Source organism: Henckelia pumila, chromosome 3 (assembly GCF_033568475.1).
Source record: "Henckelia pumila isolate YLH828 chromosome 3, ASM3356847v2, whole genome shotgun sequence".
NCBI classification, from domain to species: domain Eukaryota; kingdom Viridiplantae; phylum Streptophyta; class Magnoliopsida; order Lamiales; family Gesneriaceae; genus Henckelia; species Henckelia pumila.
The window spans coordinates 67,082,446-67,102,710 of record NC_133122.1 but is presented as its reverse complement, the minus strand read 5'-3'; the positions used below and the strand labels follow the sequence as shown (position 1 = coordinate 67,102,710).

Sequence of the window (20,265 nt, the reverse complement as noted above, 5' to 3'; positions counted from 1 at the left end):
TTGAGCAAAGACAACGCAGTGATATTTGAAAAAGACAACGCTTAGTAACGACAACGCTTTTTCCACCTACGACAACGTTTAAAAAGCGTTGTCTTTTCTCAAATTAAAAACAAAAAAAAATTTAATTCACAAATTTTCAATATTATCACTCAATATTCAAAATTTTTGAAAATTAAATCTAATATACAATATTTCAATATTAAAAATCATTTAAATATAAAAAAAATCATTCAAATATAACAAACAATCGAATTCTTCATGTTCATCTCGGCCATGTCAAAGTTCATGTCTTATCACTGCAAATGGTAGTTGCTGATCCCATAGTTTCACAAGCTGAAATCCTACGCACCTGTAGATCAATTTGTATCAGCAATTTCTTGAAGAATACAATATCAACACTAAACAAAGCCTGACAGAAAACCATAATTAATGACATACCAAGGCCTTGTCAGCCACCATTTTCTTCATTGAGTACGCTAAGACTGTAGGAAATTAAAGAGAAATCAAGCTCATGAATAACAAGATTGGAGATGGGAAAATGGTAGGTGGCTGATAACAGACAACTTAATGACACACTTACGTCAAGGTTACTGCCAATGGAAGCCCTCCAAGAACCGCAACAACAACAATCGTGACCTATACCAAACTTCAGTCAGTGGACAGAAAAAAACTAAAGCATTACATTCCTTTACATGCCTAATCGATCTTCACACAGAGAAAAAGGAAAATAAATGTAATATTCTTAAGCACAGTTTGGTTTCTTTCTTTGATCTTGAGAAACATGAGAATGTTATTTCACGGTGGTCAAGAGCAAGAACAAGGGCTGCTAAGGTAAGCTTTCAATTAAAACATACATAAGCGTCCACAAAATATACTTTTTCTAATTTTCATTCATAAACTTATGCGATTTATCTTACCGATTCCAGGTTGGAAAAGGATTGTCAAAGAATGGGAAAGCTCAGAAACTTGCCTTACAACATTGGCTTGAAGCTGTTAGTGAATCAATTATCTCTTCTGTCTTTTAAAAACTTATATCAAACTGAAAAATATACTGATTTAACTGAATTGGTAATTGGTATCGAGCAGATTGATCCAAGGCACCGCTATGGGCACAATCTACATTTCTATTATGTGAAGTGGTTGAATTCTCAAAGTAAAGAGCCCTTCTTCTACTGGTAATTATCTTTTAAACTTCCATAAACTATTATTCAAGAGGCTGGCCTTCAATATTATTGTATTTTCTAAACGATGTAAATTCTTTCAGGCTAGACATAGGAGAAGGTAAAGAGCTCAATCTCATGGAGAAGTGCCCTCGGTCAAAGCTTCAGCAACAGTGTATTAAGTATCTTGGTCCAGTGCGTCCTTCATCTTCTTAAATTTTTTAACTTTGATAGAGCAGCCTGTGTAGAATTTAAAAAGTAGTAGAAATCTAGCAAAAATACACGAAACACGGCACGGAATTTACATAAGTTGGTTCTCAACCAATATATCTATGATGCAATGCTCAGATACATAAAACTCTATTAATTTCTCTTCATTTAGAAGACAATGATCACCTTAAAGGGCCTTAAAAACATTTCGGAAGCAAAAGAAAAATACCTACACAACGAGAAGAGAAAAAAGGAAAACCCAATGAAATCACAAAAACAAGCAGAAGTTCGTAAGTTTTGTAAAAACATAAAATGAAAAAAAATAACCTGAAGGAAAGAGTCACGTATATTCACTGTGAGAAGGAATAAATAAGCCATGTTTCTCTTGAACAAATTACCATGTTAACAAATGAACACACAGGCAGGATATTTTATGAGTTTGTAGTTCTCCTCTAGCAAGTTTATCTAGTTCCAGTTAGCAAAAAATTTAACAGAATGGGCTGACCTTTATTGATTTCACTGAGTTCTCGGGCCATAGCTTGGAGCTCCTATTTGTTCTTTTCCATGAATAAGACATGTCCTAGGGAATTCAGGATTAAACAATTCTTAATGTTATATTGTTGAACTGACCTTTTTAAAGTACAAAAAATTTAAATTCCTTTGAAAATGAGGGAACCTGAAAGCATTGGTGTGTGGTAAAACTTCTGATTGATTCGCTGATTCCCTATCGTTATTGATCTCATACAAGTCATTAAATTCATCAGGAAGTTTAAGCCTTCTGTTCCGGATGGCTGCGACACACACCTTTTTCGGACAAACATAAAATAAATTAATCAACTTTAGTCCATGTAAGAATATAAAACAAAGATTATTTTTTCTTTTACTATGTTCACCTGTACTATTTCAAAGAGGGCACTACTCCCATTTGTTACATGGATATGATACCGTGGAATCCTAGAAGCGAATACTACTCGCATGCAATCAGCTAGCTTTCTCCTCCTTCGGAAGCTTTTGTAAACCTTCAGCAAATTTATAACGGCTTCATGTTTGGGGCGTCTGGGATTAGGATAACAACAAACACCCAACAATTATGCACAAGAAAATTAAAGAGGAAAAAAGGCTTTCCTAGTACGTACCCCTCAACCAATTATGAATTCTCCTCCTTGTGGGGCTCGTTTGCTTCTTCCATCCAGAATCAACACCTTGTCCACTGTGGGAACATATTCAACATATCCCGAGAAGCTGCCAACATAATTAGCCATTCCAATAACCTTGCCCTGAAATAAGAGAAATATTTTCACTATAACACAATAAAAGACAAAATAACTTCAGTTTTTTTCCACATATTTTTAATTCCAAATTTTCCAAAATAACTATAATGGAGGAGGGACAGTAAAACATTATGGTTCCATAATTTACGAAAAACTAAAGATTATCAACCACGACAAACAATTAAATTGCATGACCGACAATAGATGAACTTAACATTCATCCACCTAAATAGAAAAGGAAAAAAAGGAAAAATCATTCAATGTTCATTACTTGAAATGAAAATCAGTGAGGTGCATGACTTGGTACTTAAATGAAAACAAATAGAGAGACAGCGAGTACACGTGTTTAATATCTCTTCCGCTTGAGATTTTTCAGCTGCCTGAAAACGTAGTGGATGACTTCATTCAAATTCGCCTTTCCGTTCCTTTTAAAGTTTTAAAGTTCAGGAACCTCATAGCATCCACTCAAATTATACTCGCGAAGCTCGATCAAGGCTGAGGTCACAGCCTCATAAACTTCACTGCCCCATTCATTTTTAAGGCTGATCAGCCTTTCTTCATCGTCCTTTAGAAATATCTAAAATGAATACTAGTGACTGTTATGCAAGAAATCAAATGAAAGGTTGTAAATAATATCTCGAAGGCAGTCACATTTAAGATGTTCAGAAAGAATTGGAAAGAGAAAATACCAGAATCTTCTTAAGACCCCTCCCACCAAAATTAGATAGCCAAAATGTTAAATCAAATGGAGTAAACATACTGTACGGTGAATGAAGATCTTTAAAATCAAGCAAACACCAAGATAAAGTGTTATGTGTGTGCATAAGGAACCAACTTGTCTGTACAGCTTTTTAAGGGAGATAGAGGGAAGATTACCTTTGATCCCAGGCACAACAATTTTTTAGGTACTGGTTCAAAAGAAGGCTTTGCTCGTGAGCATAGGACTTTGCTATCAGACAATGGATGAAATGTAACATTTCGATGGTCTATAATCTGTTAATAGGAAAAACGATCTCTATTATTATTTATTCCATCCATTCACCAAGTTTTAGAAAAAAAATAAAATGGGCAACTAAAATTACCACAGCTGGAGTGATATAAGCACTTGGATCTCCAATTTCATATAGAAGCTGTTCAGCACAAGTGCAAAAATTTATAACCCCACCAGTGCCCTATGCCTTTGCTACAGACACAGTCCCATCAAAAGTAACTTCCACAAATGGAAGAGATAAGACAAGCAAATTTTGGAGAAACATGCTTCAACTAAACTAACGAAATCTTGGCATATGTTTGAGACATCGTAGCTTCGGAGTGATTTCTCGGAGATCTCATCTAGACTCTGCAATTACTCGGTTCAGTCAAATGACAGATGAAATTGTGCTAGGAGCATATGTTACATAGCATGAACTTTGAATTAAGGTTTGCACTAGTGTGCCATGTGTGTAGAACAGGGAGTGAATACAGAGCCAAAACCAGTTTGCATAGCCATAACAGATTTTCGAACAATCTTTGAGGTGTAGATGAGAGTTCACAAAAAATTCATTTGCATGAGAAGGTCTTAAAGCGAATATTGTCCCGGCATGCTGCAAAATAAAAGTGAAAAAACACCTAAAACCGGAAGCGTTTCAAGCCAAAATACCTCTAAGCAGCAATGGAGATGTCGAGTACACTGTAAGAAGCATGAAACCAAACACCTTGCGGGCAGAAGTAGGCTACCAGTGCAGCAGCAGTGTAGGATAAATTGAAGGCTAAAAGAATATGAACAGTTGTGAAAAACTTTGTCAAGATATCTACATCAAAAAAACCTTTGTTTCTTTGCATAATTCGATGTCCGAAAACCAGGTCTCATCCATTACAGTACCCGGGCCACGGGGATTTCTGTTGAGTATCACTGCAGCTATAGAAGATGTCACCACAACTCGTTTGATAGACGGCAATTTGGCGCATTACTTGAGCAAGCTAAGCGTCCCGTTCACCGCTGGTTCAATCAGTTGTTCCTGATAAATTTGTGCCACGACTTGAAATATATCCTAGCTGGCTAACGACTGGCAACGAAAACAAAAACAAACAAGAACATATATATATATATATATATATATATATATATATATATATATATATATATATATATGCACGAACGAACCTGTGGATCAGTAATGGAATACAAGACGGGAGATGCACTGTGAAACACACCTACACAATCATGTACGATTGAATCGAAAGACCCTTCTTTTATCAAGTCGGCTTCGAACAGCTGCAGTCTCTCTTTGGCTCCTTCCAGTGCTTTTAGGTGCGCAACTTTGTTAGGCTCCCCTGCGTATTTTTTTGAGATGTCGAGTACACTGTAAGAAGCATAAAACCAAACACCTTGCGGGCAGAAGTAAGTAACCCATGGAGCATCAACAGTGTAAGGAAGAAATCTACCACAAACAAATGTAAAAACACCACCACAAGACTCTAAAAGACCACCAAAACCTACGTTCTAGCAGAAAACAATATCAAAGAAACACAGATCACGCCCTGCACAGATTTGTGCTCCTGCGAAATGGCAGCCCACAACAACTAAGCCCAATAATAGATGGAAAAATTAGCTAATGTAGTGGAAATCAAAACCCACCCTAGTCAAAGCAATCGCAACTTGTTCGTGAATAATAAAAGTTGGAGAATAATAAAAGTTTTCGGGAACATTGGTTACCTTCTTGGCATATTTTGGCATGGCTTGGTGGATGCTCACAACAGTGGAAATCTCTGTGACCCGTCAAAACTTCCCCAACCATTCTCGAAAACAAATCAGTACTCATAATCCCGGTCGTCTTCTTGACTCATTCAGGATGGAACTCGAACATGGAGAGTATTTCAGAAGGCGTACCGATTATTTGCTTTTTCTGGTAATTTTTCGCGGAGCAGCAGACGAATTGAAGATCGAGGGGATGTGACGCGGGCGAATATCGCGAAGACGGTGAGAGCTTTGATGGGGATCTAGGGTTCAATCGATTTCTTTGAGAGCCGGATAGCTGTAGTATATTTAATTATAATTATTTCTTTATATTTTAAACAAATTAAAGAGTTGTAGTATAAAAAACGTTGTAAAATAAAAAAATAATAATAAAAAAACGCACATCCACAACATTTTTGAATAAAGTGTTGTAAAAGAAATAAAAAAAACACTCATCCACAACGCTTTTTAAAAAGCGTTGTGGATGACAAAAAAAATGTTGTCTTTTATATATTAAAAAAACAAAGACAACACTTTCTCATAAAAGCGTTGTGTTTCTTTTTTTAACAATGCTTTTTGTAAAAAGCGTTGTCTTTCAAATGTTGTCAATGATCATTTTTTTGTAGTGGACCCTCAAAAATAGCGGTTCATGATTTAAATCGAAGTACGGACGCAAGGAAGATAACCCTTCAAACGGATTGAAGTTTGGACATTAGATGAAGGAGATATGAGTTATCTACTGCAGCTGCTTAAAGGGAGGCGAGTTGGAGAGTTTGGAGATTGAGAAGTGGAAGGAAGAAGATGGAGGAATCGTTAGGAACCTTGAAGCTTGGAGGAAAGATTACGGGAATCTCTTGAACTTGAGTTTCAGAAATGTAAAATGGAAGAGCATGACAAAACGTAGGATAGGGAGGGGAGACAAGGGACAAGGTATTAGTTGGGATGGGGTAGGGGAGGATAATGATAAGGGAGGTGGTTGGAAATACTACATCAAACGTAGTCTGTTCAACGCACCTCAAACTCGACTAATAAGATTTTCTCCTCTCGATGATTAAAATAAAATCATAACAATATTATACTCAAAATACTCGTAAAATCATTTACTACAATCTCGTGCATAGGCTATTCTCGTTTTATCAGTCCAAGATTAACTAAATCGTGAAAATATTTAGATCTCTTGTAAGAAATAAATATATATTAGGCATATACCTAACATCAATTAATTTAAATCATAAATCTGCACTTCATAAATGAAGTGCACAAAACCATTAAAATCATTTAACAAAATAAATAAACATATATTTTAATACATGAAATATCAACTTTTTTTTTTAAATCATTCACACAATACATAAAATTATTTAGTTAAGAATAACCATTAAATCATGATTAAATAAAATAAAATACTTAAAATTCATTTAAAATTCCTTTAATAAATCATGAATAGATTTATGGATGTTCCGGGTATTACAGTTTGTCTTCTATTTTTCAGCCTTGTACGTGAGAAATAATGGAGGATTTTTCATAAAACTCCAACACGCCATTTCTTTCATCTTTAAAGCTTTGATCCGCATCATCCAACCGGTAGATTTCAAAGATAATTACGAATTCGGAATCCTTGCATTGAGAGCTACGTTTCTACATAAGTATTGTGAAATTCTACCAAGTTCTAATTTTTAGGAGTTGTTTGATTCGAGATTTGATGGTATAAACATGTTCTTGAGTTGATAGAGATGATATATCTAAGATGATTTGAGAAAATACCATTGCTTGAGCATGATTTTCAGTTTTGGAGTATTTTTCGAAAATACCATATATGGGGGCTGCCCAATTTCGAAATTATGATGTTGGTTTGATGATGATATTGAGTTTAGATTGAAGTATAAATGATTTTGAGAATTATGGAAATGTCGGTTTTGGGTCGTTATGTCGCCGGTTCGAGTTTTAAATGATGTTTTGGAGTATTGATTGAATTTAGCATTGAAATGGGATTGTGAAATGATATTGAAATATTATGATATTCATTTCAGTGTTGAATTGGAATTCATCAAAATTTAATGTCAAGAATTCGAGTTTTTGGAACATTCTATCGAGGTTTGATTGATTTTGCCTTGAAATACAATTGTTTGAATCGAATGTATTGATATGAGCATTTACATGAGCCTTGCATTGTATATTTTCAGGGATTTGAACAATTTGGAAATCGATATCGAAGGTATGAATTGACAAGGAAAGAATGGGATTGAGCTTCGAGATGAGTTGATTTCTCGAGTCCCGAGAAAAATCACACACTTTACTAGTTACATGTTATTGCCTGATTTATTTGATTCACGTGATTTAAATGGCATGAGTTATTTTGATGATTTCTCGATGATTATCGGTGTTGTTTTTATGCCATTTACATGAATCAAATGTTATACATATGAGTTTGAGATGATTTGAAATGAGCACAAACTAGATGTATGAGTTAAATCATCGATATTTGTATATTGCATCATTTCATTCATATTGAGCCCGATTTATTTTAGTATTGATTGCATCGGTGGTGAGCTAAAACATCGATGATGAGTTATTGCATCAATGGTGAGTTTTAACATTGATGTCGTGTATCAATGGTGAGCTATAACGTTGATACCGAGACGCCGAGAAAGAGCATCAATAGTGAGTTTTAGCATTGATGCCTAGATTCCGAATTTTAGCATCTATGCCGGGGTCGGATATGAACCTCAATGTCTTGATATCCATCGTTTGGAAGCCAGCATATTCCTGAGCATGCATTTCACGAAAGCATCATATATTTTGAAATAGCATCGATTGAGTTATATAGATTTTGGAAATAGAATCGACGCATTTTATCGATTTCAAATGCATTGGAATTGTGATATTTGATGTTTATATGCTTTCGTTGTTCATACTAAGTTTTTATACTTACTGGTTTTCCGGTTGTTGCTTTGTCTTGTGTGTGTGCATTGCTACAGGTAATCCAGGGCTGAGTTCGAGAGGCCATTGAGGATTTGGTTTGAGTTTAGAAGTGGTACTCCGAGTTAAGCATGTCATGTTGGGATTGATTTGAATAATGTTGCATTATTGTTCGTCTAGTTTGCTTTTGAGACAATGTCGAGTATTTTCCATTATCAAGCATGGTTATATATTCATCTCATTTGCGATGTTTAAGCTCATTTTGAATGTAAGAATTGACCATGTATCGAGTTTGAGTCATTCAGGGTTTTCGTTTGAAAGTTTGGCCAAAATCACCCCGAAGTGTGTCGGTTGTTTCGTAAATTTCTACACTGACACATCTTGGGAGAATAAGTATAACTTTTCACTGAAAATTTAAATTAAGATGAGGCTAACAGCATTGGAAATCCAAGACAAAGATCTACAACTTTTATGTTTACCACTTTTTCAAATTTTACTTGCAAGAAGTCGAACCAGTAGCATCTTTGAGCTGCAACGACATTGTTTGCACCCTAGTGGTCATAAAATACGATAGTTTGGCGCCCGAGCGTTATGTTTTGGGCGCTCCAACGCCAACTTGGATTTTTCAAATTTTGTTCTTTTGGTCCTAAATTCATGTTTATGGTATGTTTTGGGCTTCTAAAAATATATTAAGAGTTCATAAGTGGGAAAAAAATTATATCGGAATTTTGGTATTTTTCATTGTTTGAGTTGTAGTTGAGCCCCGGATTCCCACATCTTATAGGCTTGGACTAGAGGTACAGTGTTGCTAGATTGTTTGAGTTGCTTAATAGAAGTACGAACGTACTATCCGAGATATCCTGGTTGAGTATGCATGTTATATGTTTGCATGGTTTATATGACATGGCTTATGTGCATTTATTATACCGCGGTTATTACTACTACACAAATTATTGTGTTGAGATTATACCTTGATATTACCAGTAGAGGGGTTGCTCAGCCCCGAGTTATTGTGGATGGATTCAATGGATTCGGGTCCAGTTACTTTTATCCACTTATTCTTATGGTATGGGGGTCACCTCATTATGCAACGGCCCAGTATGTTACATATCATGTCGCCATTTGTTTGAGCAAGAGTTTTTTACCGTGATAGGTATGGGGACCTCGGGTGCTAATCTCATCTTAAGGAGCAAATTAACATTTAATCATAAAGGAATCACACTTGAACGAATAAAATCAAAGACTAAATTTTATTTTTTTTTAAATTGCAGCTCACACACGGACCTTGGTCTGGACCCTGCACGGACCATTGCACGGGGTCCGTGCAGCTTCTGGACAAGGGTCCGTGCCTATGGTTGAAATCAAAAACAAAGGAATCGCGGAACAGAGAACACACGGACCCTTACCCGGAGGCTTACACGGGGTCCGTGCCTTCTTTTCTCAAAACAGTTTTAGGACAGAGTCCATCCGGACCTAGGCACATGGCATGCACGGGGTCCATGCCCTGCGTATAAAAATCAGTCTTCTTAAGCTATCAAGTCTAAAAAATGATATAATCTCTCATATAAGCTATCCAACATGATTCTACATAATTGACATGCATTTAAACATCAATATACATATCTGTAGTACATGAAATCTCAAGTATAAATCAATACTCGACAACAACATATACAAAAGTGCTTGTTGTTCTAACATGATTACCAAATTTATAAACTACATGTCATCTGCTTAAAAACCCGAGTCTCCACTTCTAATCTTTCAATCTCGTGCAATCCAAGTCAAGTCTGAATTGCTTATGTCCCAACCTAATGCAATGCACACATACAAACAAAGCAACAGCCGGATAACTCCGGTGAGAATAAATCTCAGTATGAACGACATGCATATACATCATTTAAGCATATTAAATCTATATGCCAAATGAATCTTGAATCTCAAATCATGTAATAACAGGTAAAACATGATAGTATATTTGTTCATCTATGATAACATAAAACCAAGCATATAAACTCATTCAATTCTTGAATGTCAAATACTAATATGCTAGCATTTATAAACGCATATTCTAAACCATAAAAATCTCTAGGTTAATGCATAAATGCAATGCATGTGCCAAGGAATAGGCTATAAAATCTGATATTAATAAATCGTAGTTCTGGGATCCCGGGGAAATAAAATCTTTAACCGACCACCGACTCTCCCCATCGAGGTGGTGTTAAATATCTCAATTTCCCTGACTTTGGTGCAACTATAGTGAGTCATCTAGCTCTGGAAATAAATCTATATTCTGTGCCATGAGTCATCTGACTCTGAAAGTAAATCTACATTCCATGTCACTCAACTACAGTTCTCTAAACGTCATCTGCACTCTAGGCCTTTCAACCCTCTGTGCTTTTCAGGCTTGAGTTCAAGATGAATGCAACATAATCTGGATGCATCAAATCATACATAAGCTAAAACAATATTTTGAACACATCAATCATATAATCATATGATCATATAATCACTCAAGGATACCGACAAATCTGTAAGCATCACATGAAATACGTAAAACATGTTCAATACAAAAAATAATATAAATCAAAGAAGACAAGTAAAAATTTACATAAATATTCTGGGAATTCAAGAAGATATCTATCTTGAATAATCTATCGCATTTATGTAAACGTAAAAAATAACATATATTAAACATGCATGTATGTGATTTTATGCAACTCGATAATCAAAAACAATCTCGAGTTATTCTGCCCATCTTATTAATGTCTATTCATACCTTTCCTTATGAATCTGAGAAGCTCCAATTCTGGACAAATAACATCAAAGAACTTCTATCAAAATCTGCTCAAATCATTACAATCCTTCAAGGCAAACTAGCTTCAAACCTTCTTCAGTCTTTCTCGGTTCAAAGGCTAACTTCTCGAGCTCGCCGACTCGAACTCGATTTCTTGCAATTCAAATCTGAAATGCATTGATATCTAATTCAATATGAGCTTTCAATATCATTTCATTCTTATTTAGGATCAAACAATCTAATAACTTGATCTCGTGACCGGAATTCAAACCGACGGCATAAAGGATTAAAACCGGAAATTCTAAACACATGAACATCATCAATACTATAATCTCAACATGATATCATCTTCAATTATTCAGCTGAATTTCGAAATATGCAGCCCCTAAATTTCAGAATTGCAAATAATCTTCAAAAATTCATAAACAGGTTCAAACGACGATCTTTTCTCAATCCATCTTAGATATACTATCGTCGTTTATGCTACAACATGTTTATACAATCAAATCTTAATTCTAACAACATCATAAAATTCAAATATGGTAAAACTTCATAAAACTTACGTCAAAACGTAGCACTCGGAGCTGTGATCGCAAATATATTCTCAATCGGAAATTCAACCGGGCGGATCAATTTTTATCGGAGTTGAAAGAATCGAAAATGGCTTTGGAATTTTTTCATAACTCTCGGCCACTTTCTGAATTGTGGGCTGAAACCATCTGATTCCCACGTGTAAAAGGAGATATATATAGACTTATTTGCATTTTAGTCCCTGAACTTTGGCATATTCGCAAATTAGTCCTCGGACAAGCGGTTTAATTCAATTTCAATCCTAAATAATTTAAAAATATTAGAATTTAATTCTAAACTCTAAATATTCTCAAATTAAATATTCTCAGATTAAAATTAAATACTTTCGGACTTTATTGCATTCTATTTCTTGAACTTATCAATATTTGCAAATTGGTTCTTGCCTGTATTTCATCCTCAAATTAAATCCTTGATATTTATAATCTTGGAATTTACATCTTAACTTTCATAAATATCAATTTAAATATTTTTAATCTTTTAATTTAAGAATTTCGGATATTAAAATCTTAAAATCCAAAAAATCCTCAAATTAAATATTTTTGACCCGAAATTGAAATCTCTAATTTCCATAAATTCTTAAATTCATATTTTCACTCTTATTCGGAATTTAAATCTTAAATCCCATCATTAAGAACTGAATATTTTTGGGCCTTACAATTCCTCCCCTCTAAGGAATGATTTCGTCCTCGAAATCGCATTCGATCTTACTGCTGATTCTCCTCAGCGGTATAGCTAACTGAAGTAATACTGACTTCAATTCTGTGAGCTTGAGATATTTATTCTGATATCTTCTCTTCAACCGTATCTTAATCTTCTTTCTGATCGCTTCTGCAATCATATCTATTCTCATTAACATAGAATCACTGAGTCAACTTATCTCTCAGTTGCTCTTTCTCGTGATCTAACTCTGCATCAGTTAGTCGGCTTCTCTTAAAATCTTATCTTCTTCTGTTTTATCTGAATTGAATGCACATACATATTCTAGCTGATATTCTTCAGCCAATGCATATGGATAACAAGTCATCTGTCTGATAATTCGAGATTGAGTATTAATCAATAAGCTAGATCAAATACTTATAGCTTCTGAAATCTCTTTCTGAACCTAATGATGCTTGGGAAAGAACTTCTTTGTTGATCATTCTGTTCAGGCTTCAAATCTATATCTGTTACTCATTTGCTAGCTCTGTCAATGCTGCTCTATTTTCATTCTGTTCAAATCAATCTTCACATTCTCTATCTTTTCTTGACTCAAATCTGGTCTGACTGACATATCATTTCAATATATTGGATATTATTGTGATCTTTTATATATTTGGTATTTTAGATATATCATATTCAAAGGATTAGATATATTAATATTATTATCTCATAATATATTATTTGATATAGAATATTTGATATATCAAAGTGCATCCACAGTTTGAGGTGGAATAGAATTCTAGTCATGTCATACTAGGTATTCTATAAATATAGGTAGCCTTCAGTTGGTAGACACACGACGAAGAACGAATTCACAACATACAATACACATAACTAAATATTCTCTCTGGTAATTCTTGGAGCATCGCCAGAAATCTCCAAGGGTTTAAAGTGTGCACGTGATCGAAATATTCTAGTAATATTTCGACGACCGCAAAAGGAACTAAAGATTATTCGTGGGATTTGTTCGAGGGATTGCTTGTAGATCGAGTCAGAGATCCAATAATCGTGTGCCTTATTTTCCGCTTAAAAGGTACACACGATTTATTGCTTATGAGAATTAAATTCTAATAGTGGTATCAAAGTCATTCGCTTGATCTCGCTGATAACTGATTTGCAAAATCTATTATTAATTTACGTGAAAACCTTTTTATCATGCTATACGTAAATTAACAAAAAGCAAACATGGCCCAATTAATATTGAAAAATAATGTCCTTGAATTTTTTTATTTTTTATAAAGTATAAGCCATGTCCATGTTAATCCTTTTACCATATGCTCTTGAGTTCGATACAATTAGAAAAGACTTTGCAATTTAGTTTGCAAGTGCAAGTATAAATCGTAAAACGGAACAAATTGAACAAACAAAATGGTGAAGGGAGCTGTGAGGCCATAATCGCCGGTGGTTCACCGAGACGATGTGTGGCAGCGCACAGAGGCCAAGTGCGATGCACTGTAACAAATCGCTACAATCACATGGGTTTGCGTTCGCGAAGGTGAGGCACCATCGTCGTTTTGCAAGCCACCGACGCAAGCCATGAGCCACCTCTCGTCGAGGCTGCTGCGATGGTCAGAGGCGGTAACGACGAAGAAGCGAAGGGAAGACAAAGTTGCTGAAGAAACGCCGTGTAGTCGCGAGATAGAAGCCACAGAAATCGCAGCAGCATCGTGCGATTGTAATTCGCAACGGCGCGGCGCGGTGGTTTCGGTGCGAAGTGCTAGCGGGAGAAACCCAAATTTTTGGGTACGGCAGCTTGTTCTCTTTTTAGGGCAACCGTGGAATCTGGGCCATAAAAAAAATAAATAAAATAAAAATAAAGTTTTGATCTAATTTTATGTGGATCAATCCTCTAATTGGGCCATGACGTAAGGATAATCAAATTTTGTTTAGATACAAATTAACTTCCACATGCAATAAATTTAGTACACAAATAAAATAAATAAATTATTATATTGCATGAATTGTTATAATAAATGATGATTTGTTTTGTGACATTATTATTGCATGCCACGTTAAACTTTTTAATTATACAATTGATTATGTCAAATTAGAATTGGTAAATTAGACAAAATTTATCCGATTAATAGTTACATATGATTATATTCTTCATTAAATTTGTTTTTTGAGAAAGAATCCTTAAAAAAAAAAAAAAAAAATTACATGGGCCATTATGTGTCATATATGAGTTATTGCATTTATTTGACTATGCAATTTATGATATTATTGTTTAAATTGTTATATCATACATGATATCATGGACACATTTTATTTCTGATATCGATAAATTTATTAGGATTTTTAATTCGGAGGGAGATTATTACTAGCTGATTGCGAAATTTTCGATTCCAATGAATTAAAGAAAATAATACATTTACTTGGATCCAAAATAAAAGTATTTTTTGTGGATAAATACCTTATTTTTTTGTGCATAAAATATAGTTATGGATATTCAACCGGTCTTTCTTGAACTCCATGGTAGTGGCAAACTTGATGGTCAAAATTATGCCATGTGGCATAGAAAAATTCGATTTTTACTTCATAAAGAAAAGTTACTTGATCATCTCACTACTGTTATGGCTAAACCAACTGAACCAAAAGATGGTTCGACTCCTGAATATGTTCGCGATTTGGACGCGTACGATAAGTGGGTGGATCAAGATAAAAGTGCGCGTTTTACTATGCTAAGCTGCATGCACGATAATCTTATCAGAAAGTTTGAGAAACATCGTACGACTAAAGAGTTATGGGAAATTCTGAAGGTCAAGTATGGTAGCACTTCGGTTACTAGATTGAGGGCTCTTACCCTCAAGTTTAATCAGTATGTACTTGACCCAAGCCACTCGATGATCCAACATCTAGATGTGATGTAGGATATGATTCGAGAGCTTCAGAATGTTGGATGTGAGCTCTCTGATGAACAACAAGTGTTGGCAGTCCTTAGATCGCTACCTGAGCAGACTTGGGGACATGTTAAACTTGTTTTAACCCACAATGAGCATATTAAGACGTTCGATAGTGTCGCCAGTCACTTAAGACTTGAGGCTGACCGTAAAGAATCTGAACGTGCACAAACAGATGCTCTTGTCGCACATGCTAGTCAACAAAAACCCCAAAAGGGTGGACGTTGGAACAAGCAAGTAGGTGCGGGACAAAAAAATGAGAGAAATCGAGACCTAGCCCCACGAAGTGGCCAGACCAAAGTGAGTCGCCGAGGCAAAAGGGGTGGAAAACAAAACATAAGCAAAGTAAAGTGTTACAACTGTGACAAAATGGGTCACTTTGCTCGTGATTGCACTGAGGAAAAGAAGGTAACACATATTTCTTGCTCTCATAGTACTTATATAGTAAACATATTTTTCTTGTTGCTAATTCTCTCCATGGTGGATTGTAGAAATCGGAGCAACAAAATATATGACGAGAGATTGAGCAAGATTTGTAGATTATCATCAAGTACAAGAATGTTGCCACTACATTACTATGGAAGTTGGCGCATAAGGGGAGATTCTTGGAGTTGGTTTCGTACCTTCTCGAACTTAGTATTTGATGTAATTTATTTTTAAGTTACTTTGTTTATTGTTATCAGGACTTGATTTTTAATTATGTTTGAGCAATCTAGTTCGTCTATATTTTGGCAAAAAAAATTTTGGTTTGGTTTTATGAATAATGGATATTTATTATCGCATTATTATTTCATATGTTTATTTTCATTTATTATGTTTTATGGCACTAAGATATATTAATATATATTGCGCAAAATTGGATGATTATGTTAGTTCGAGAAAGCTCTTTTATGGGCAATCTTCGCTAAAGTCAATCTCCTAGTGTGTGCAAAGTATTTGGTAGTATGATACTGCCAAAATATATATTTTTTGAGTTAGTTCACTCAGACATATGCGGAACTATGAATGTGAAGGCATGTAATGATGCATCATATTTTCTCACAAATTTTAAATTCATGCTATGTGTTGGTATATATTTTATCTCATCAATCAAAAACGCTTGAATATGTCAAGTGATTTTGAAAGTGGTTGAGAATTAAAAGAAAGTTTTTTTTAAAAAAATTCTATATACCGATTGAGAGCGAGAATATATGTCTGATTAGTTTAGACAAGTACGTGTGAGAAATGGAATGATGATGGCTCAAGTAAATCTTTCAATATTGTTTGCAAAATAATATTTTGATTGTCGCCTACACAATCAATCAGATGTCTTCCAATTTAGTCATTTCGATTCACTTTGAGTTTTGGCATGGCAGACTATCTCGTTTGGAGGCTTTTGCGCCTTAAGTGATAAGTGGGAGTTGTCCTAGTATTCATTACAGAAAAATAAATTTTATAAAATATTTTTTTTAACAAGCCTATGTGATGTACTATGAACACCACAAGTAGAGGAATGACTGAAGTAGAGTTTCGAGATATGTATTTTGTGATTGAAGTCAAATGGGACATAAACTATATGAGTTGCATGAATCATTGGATGACGCTAGAATCTCTAGTTAAGATTCGGCATGAGGCCTTGTCTAGCAAGTAATAGAGAGAAAGAAAGCGATCTCAAATTCAGTGGGAGTATTTCACTGAAAGAAGTCTCTCAACATCCGAAATTATATATATATATATATATATATATATATATATAAATCAAGCGTAAAATAATTCTCTGATGATATTTATCATTGAAGGGGAGTTGTTCGTTAATGCTTGCTTTTATGGATATTGATGAGCCAACTAATTATCAAGTGGTTGTGCTTCACAAGAGACAAAATAAGTGAATTTATGCTATCTAGCAGAATATTGTGCCTAAAATATGTGCAAAGAAAACATATGAACGAAGTTCCATATGAAAGTGTTATAAAGGGTTTGATGTATGCAATAGTGTGTACTCAACTAGACTTATACTTGGCAGTTGGAAGGTGAGTAGATATAAGAGAAATCTAGAGATCGCCTATTAGATGGCAGACACAATGATATTTCTTTGTGTGACCATGGAGATAGTTTGAGATTTGTTGGAAATAATGATGTTGATTGTTCAAGTGATAGAGATAAACGCAAGTCTACATTGGGACATGCATTTATAGTGGGAGATGCAATAATCACTTGAAGTGATGAGAAGCGGCCTTGTAAATATCTATCTTCTACTTGAAAGCAGAATAAAATAGCATGCACATCAACAGTACATGAGACAATTTGGTTAAAAGGATCTCTACAAAGATTGCGAGTTTCAGCGCATGTAGATGATGTCTCTTTATTTGATACTGTATTGCACAAGTTAATATTTTTCTTATTGAATTGTTGAGGAATTGTGTCCACATGAGAATGTCACCAGACTTTGATTGGCCTACTCACATAGGAAATTGCCCTGGCCACTTGGATAGCGAGCAGGATGAGACTTCAAGATCTTGAGTTCACATAGAGAATATGTGTAAATTATCCCTTCGCGCTTCGAAGAGCGAGGAAGGTTATTATAATAAATTTATAGTCGCCTTAGCATAGAGGCTGAGATGAGATCTGACTAGATCGACAATGAAGTGTGTCCACTTTCATGGAAAGTTTGTTTATAGCCGAACGTGAGGATTGTTGGTAGATTTAGTCTCGCAATACACAGGTCAGTAGCTTTAGTAGCAACTGGACTTAGGTTCGTATGATGTTTTGAGCGTGACATGCCTAAATTGAGTGGGAGCTCCATCATAGCATGTATGCATACTACATGTGCTTCGTAAGTTCGACCACAAAAGCGGAGTGACATAATGGATCCCTGCTTCGTCACTGTGTGAGTGCTTCATTGTTATTTTTGTACCCTTTGAGACTCTGGACCGTGTCATGAGGTGTAAGTTTGATGACGCTACTTTAGCATGTATCTAATGGTCATGGTTGATTCGGCCTGTCGGAGCATGTCTAGGAAAGCGGTCAAGCCCAAGCTAATTGGCATTGGGGCCGAGGAAAAACTAAGATTGTAACACATCCTTTTGTACTATGGCTCATAGGCCGGCCGACTAAGTTAAGATTAGTTCTTGACATAGTCATGAGCATAGATACATAATTGAGAGAGTCAAGCATGCTCTATATTATGAGGGGTCAGAGATGCTTGGTCTGATGCGACCACATGGTTTGGTGTATATGAACCGAGATTTGGAGTTTGATGAGTTATGTTAGTTTGGTGATGACTTAATATAATTCTCCTTAATGTTTGTTATCGTTCGGTCGCACGCTTTACTCCTTGTATGACAGAATGTGCCATAATACGAGAGAATGTGTTGAAGCGAGTGATCTTCACTTACTCAAAATGTGTATGAGTGGGAGTTATTGGATATTATTGTGATTATTTATATATTTTGTATTTTAGATATATCATATTCAAAGAATTAGATATATCAATATTATTATCCCATAATATATTATTTGATATAGAATATTTGATATATCAAAGTGCATCCACAGTTTGAGGTGGAATAGAATTCTAGTCATGCCATACTAGGTATCCTATAAATATAGGTAGCCTTCAGTTGGTAGACACACGACGAAGAACGAATTCACAACACACCATACACATAACTAAATATTCTCTCTGGTAATTCTTGGAGCATCGCCAGAAATCTCCAAGGGTTTAAAGTGTGCACGTGATCGAAATATTCTAGTAATATTTCGACAACCGCAAAAGGAACTAAATATTATTCGAGGGATTTGTTCGAGGGATTGCTTGTAGATCGAGTCAGAGATCCAATAACCGTGTGCCTTTTTTTCCGCTTAAAAGGTACACACGATTTATTGCTTATGAAAATTAAATTCTAACACAATATAAAGACAATTCTATTTTTCTTATCATCTAAACGCAAAATACTGTCTCTATGTCTATCAGATAGCTGTCACAGGAATTATAGTAATCAAGTGGCAAATAATCAATCAACTAGTACCGAATCTAGTACTATAGTTCTGAGCATATCCTCGGAAATCTGGATAATCACATCTGATAGTCCATTAATCGGAGGATGGTATAATGAAATCTCATACAACCAAACACGCAGAATATCTGACAATCAGTGCCACAGTCTAGAAAACAAATCTAAAGTCTCTATCTCGACAATAGATTTCAATAATTCTTGTAATCAGATCATCTTGCTAACTTTGTAACAGGTATCTCTGTATGTTTATATCATTCCTAATACAACATATTCTTGAATCTGTCGCAGTCTACTATAATCTAAATCGCAAAATCATGATGATTTGAGTAGATTCGAACTAAAATCTTATGCAAAGTTGATCTTCTTTCAGCTCTTTTGTAACTAATCTGTTACAGACACCACTTGGGTTTTTTTTTTCTGCTTCTTTTACTAGAACTTTGTACTAATCTGTTACATATTCTTGAATCTGTCGCAGTCTACTATAATATGTTTTCATTTCTTTCACCAATACTCATTTCCAAGTAATGACTACATGTAAGTCATACATGTGTAAACAATTGAATGGATATTCAATCTGTTGTCATATGTCTCTTTCAGAATCTGATATTCCATATCTAGAATATCTGGCATACTCAAACGATTATTCACCGCAAAATTTATCTGTTCTGATCTGCTGTCTTATCTCATATCTTAATCTAGAATTCTCAATCGAATTTTCATTGCTTGATCTAATATCAATGTTGCTTTTATCTTTTCAAACCAATCGAGTTTAGCTTGGATTGCAACAATTCTGATTGTTTGAGCATCTGTCTAGAAACTCAAGCACAAACATACAACAAGTACAGATCTGTACTCAATCAATCAAGCAATTATCTAAAACCCATAATTCTTGCTGATGGTCTGAATCTTAATTTCTATCAGTTACAAGCCAAATACTTCAAGATACACTGAATAGACACATCAAATAATCAATAATTCTCAAATTTCAAATCAAAGAAACTCGCTCAAGT

The 20,265-nt window shown here is 35.0% G+C and overlaps 1 protein-coding gene and 1 long non-coding RNA gene across 2 annotated transcripts; one reads left to right on the top strand and one right to left on the bottom strand.

The window, feature by feature from the left end:
* Positions 1–618: 618 nt before the first annotated feature.
* LOC140887495 (uncharacterized) lies at positions 619–2,103 on the bottom strand. The gene is made up of 3 exons (XR_012151907.1): positions 2,047–2,103; positions 1,876–1,950; positions 619–636 (listed from the first exon to the last, which is right to left on the bottom strand). It is a non-coding gene; the product is annotated as an uncharacterized lncRNA (long non-coding RNA).
* Positions 2,104–5,485: 3,382 nt separating this feature from the next.
* On the top strand, positions 5,486–15,230 carry LOC140888946 (uncharacterized). Its single transcript, XM_073296640.1, has 3 exons — positions 5,486–5,529; positions 6,103–6,329; positions 14,800–15,230. The coding sequence occupies exons 1-3, from the start codon at positions 5,486–5,488 to the stop codon at positions 15,228–15,230; spliced, it is 702 nt and encodes a 233-aa protein (XP_073152741.1).
* The last annotated feature ends 5,035 nt before the right edge of the window (positions 15,231–20,265 follow it).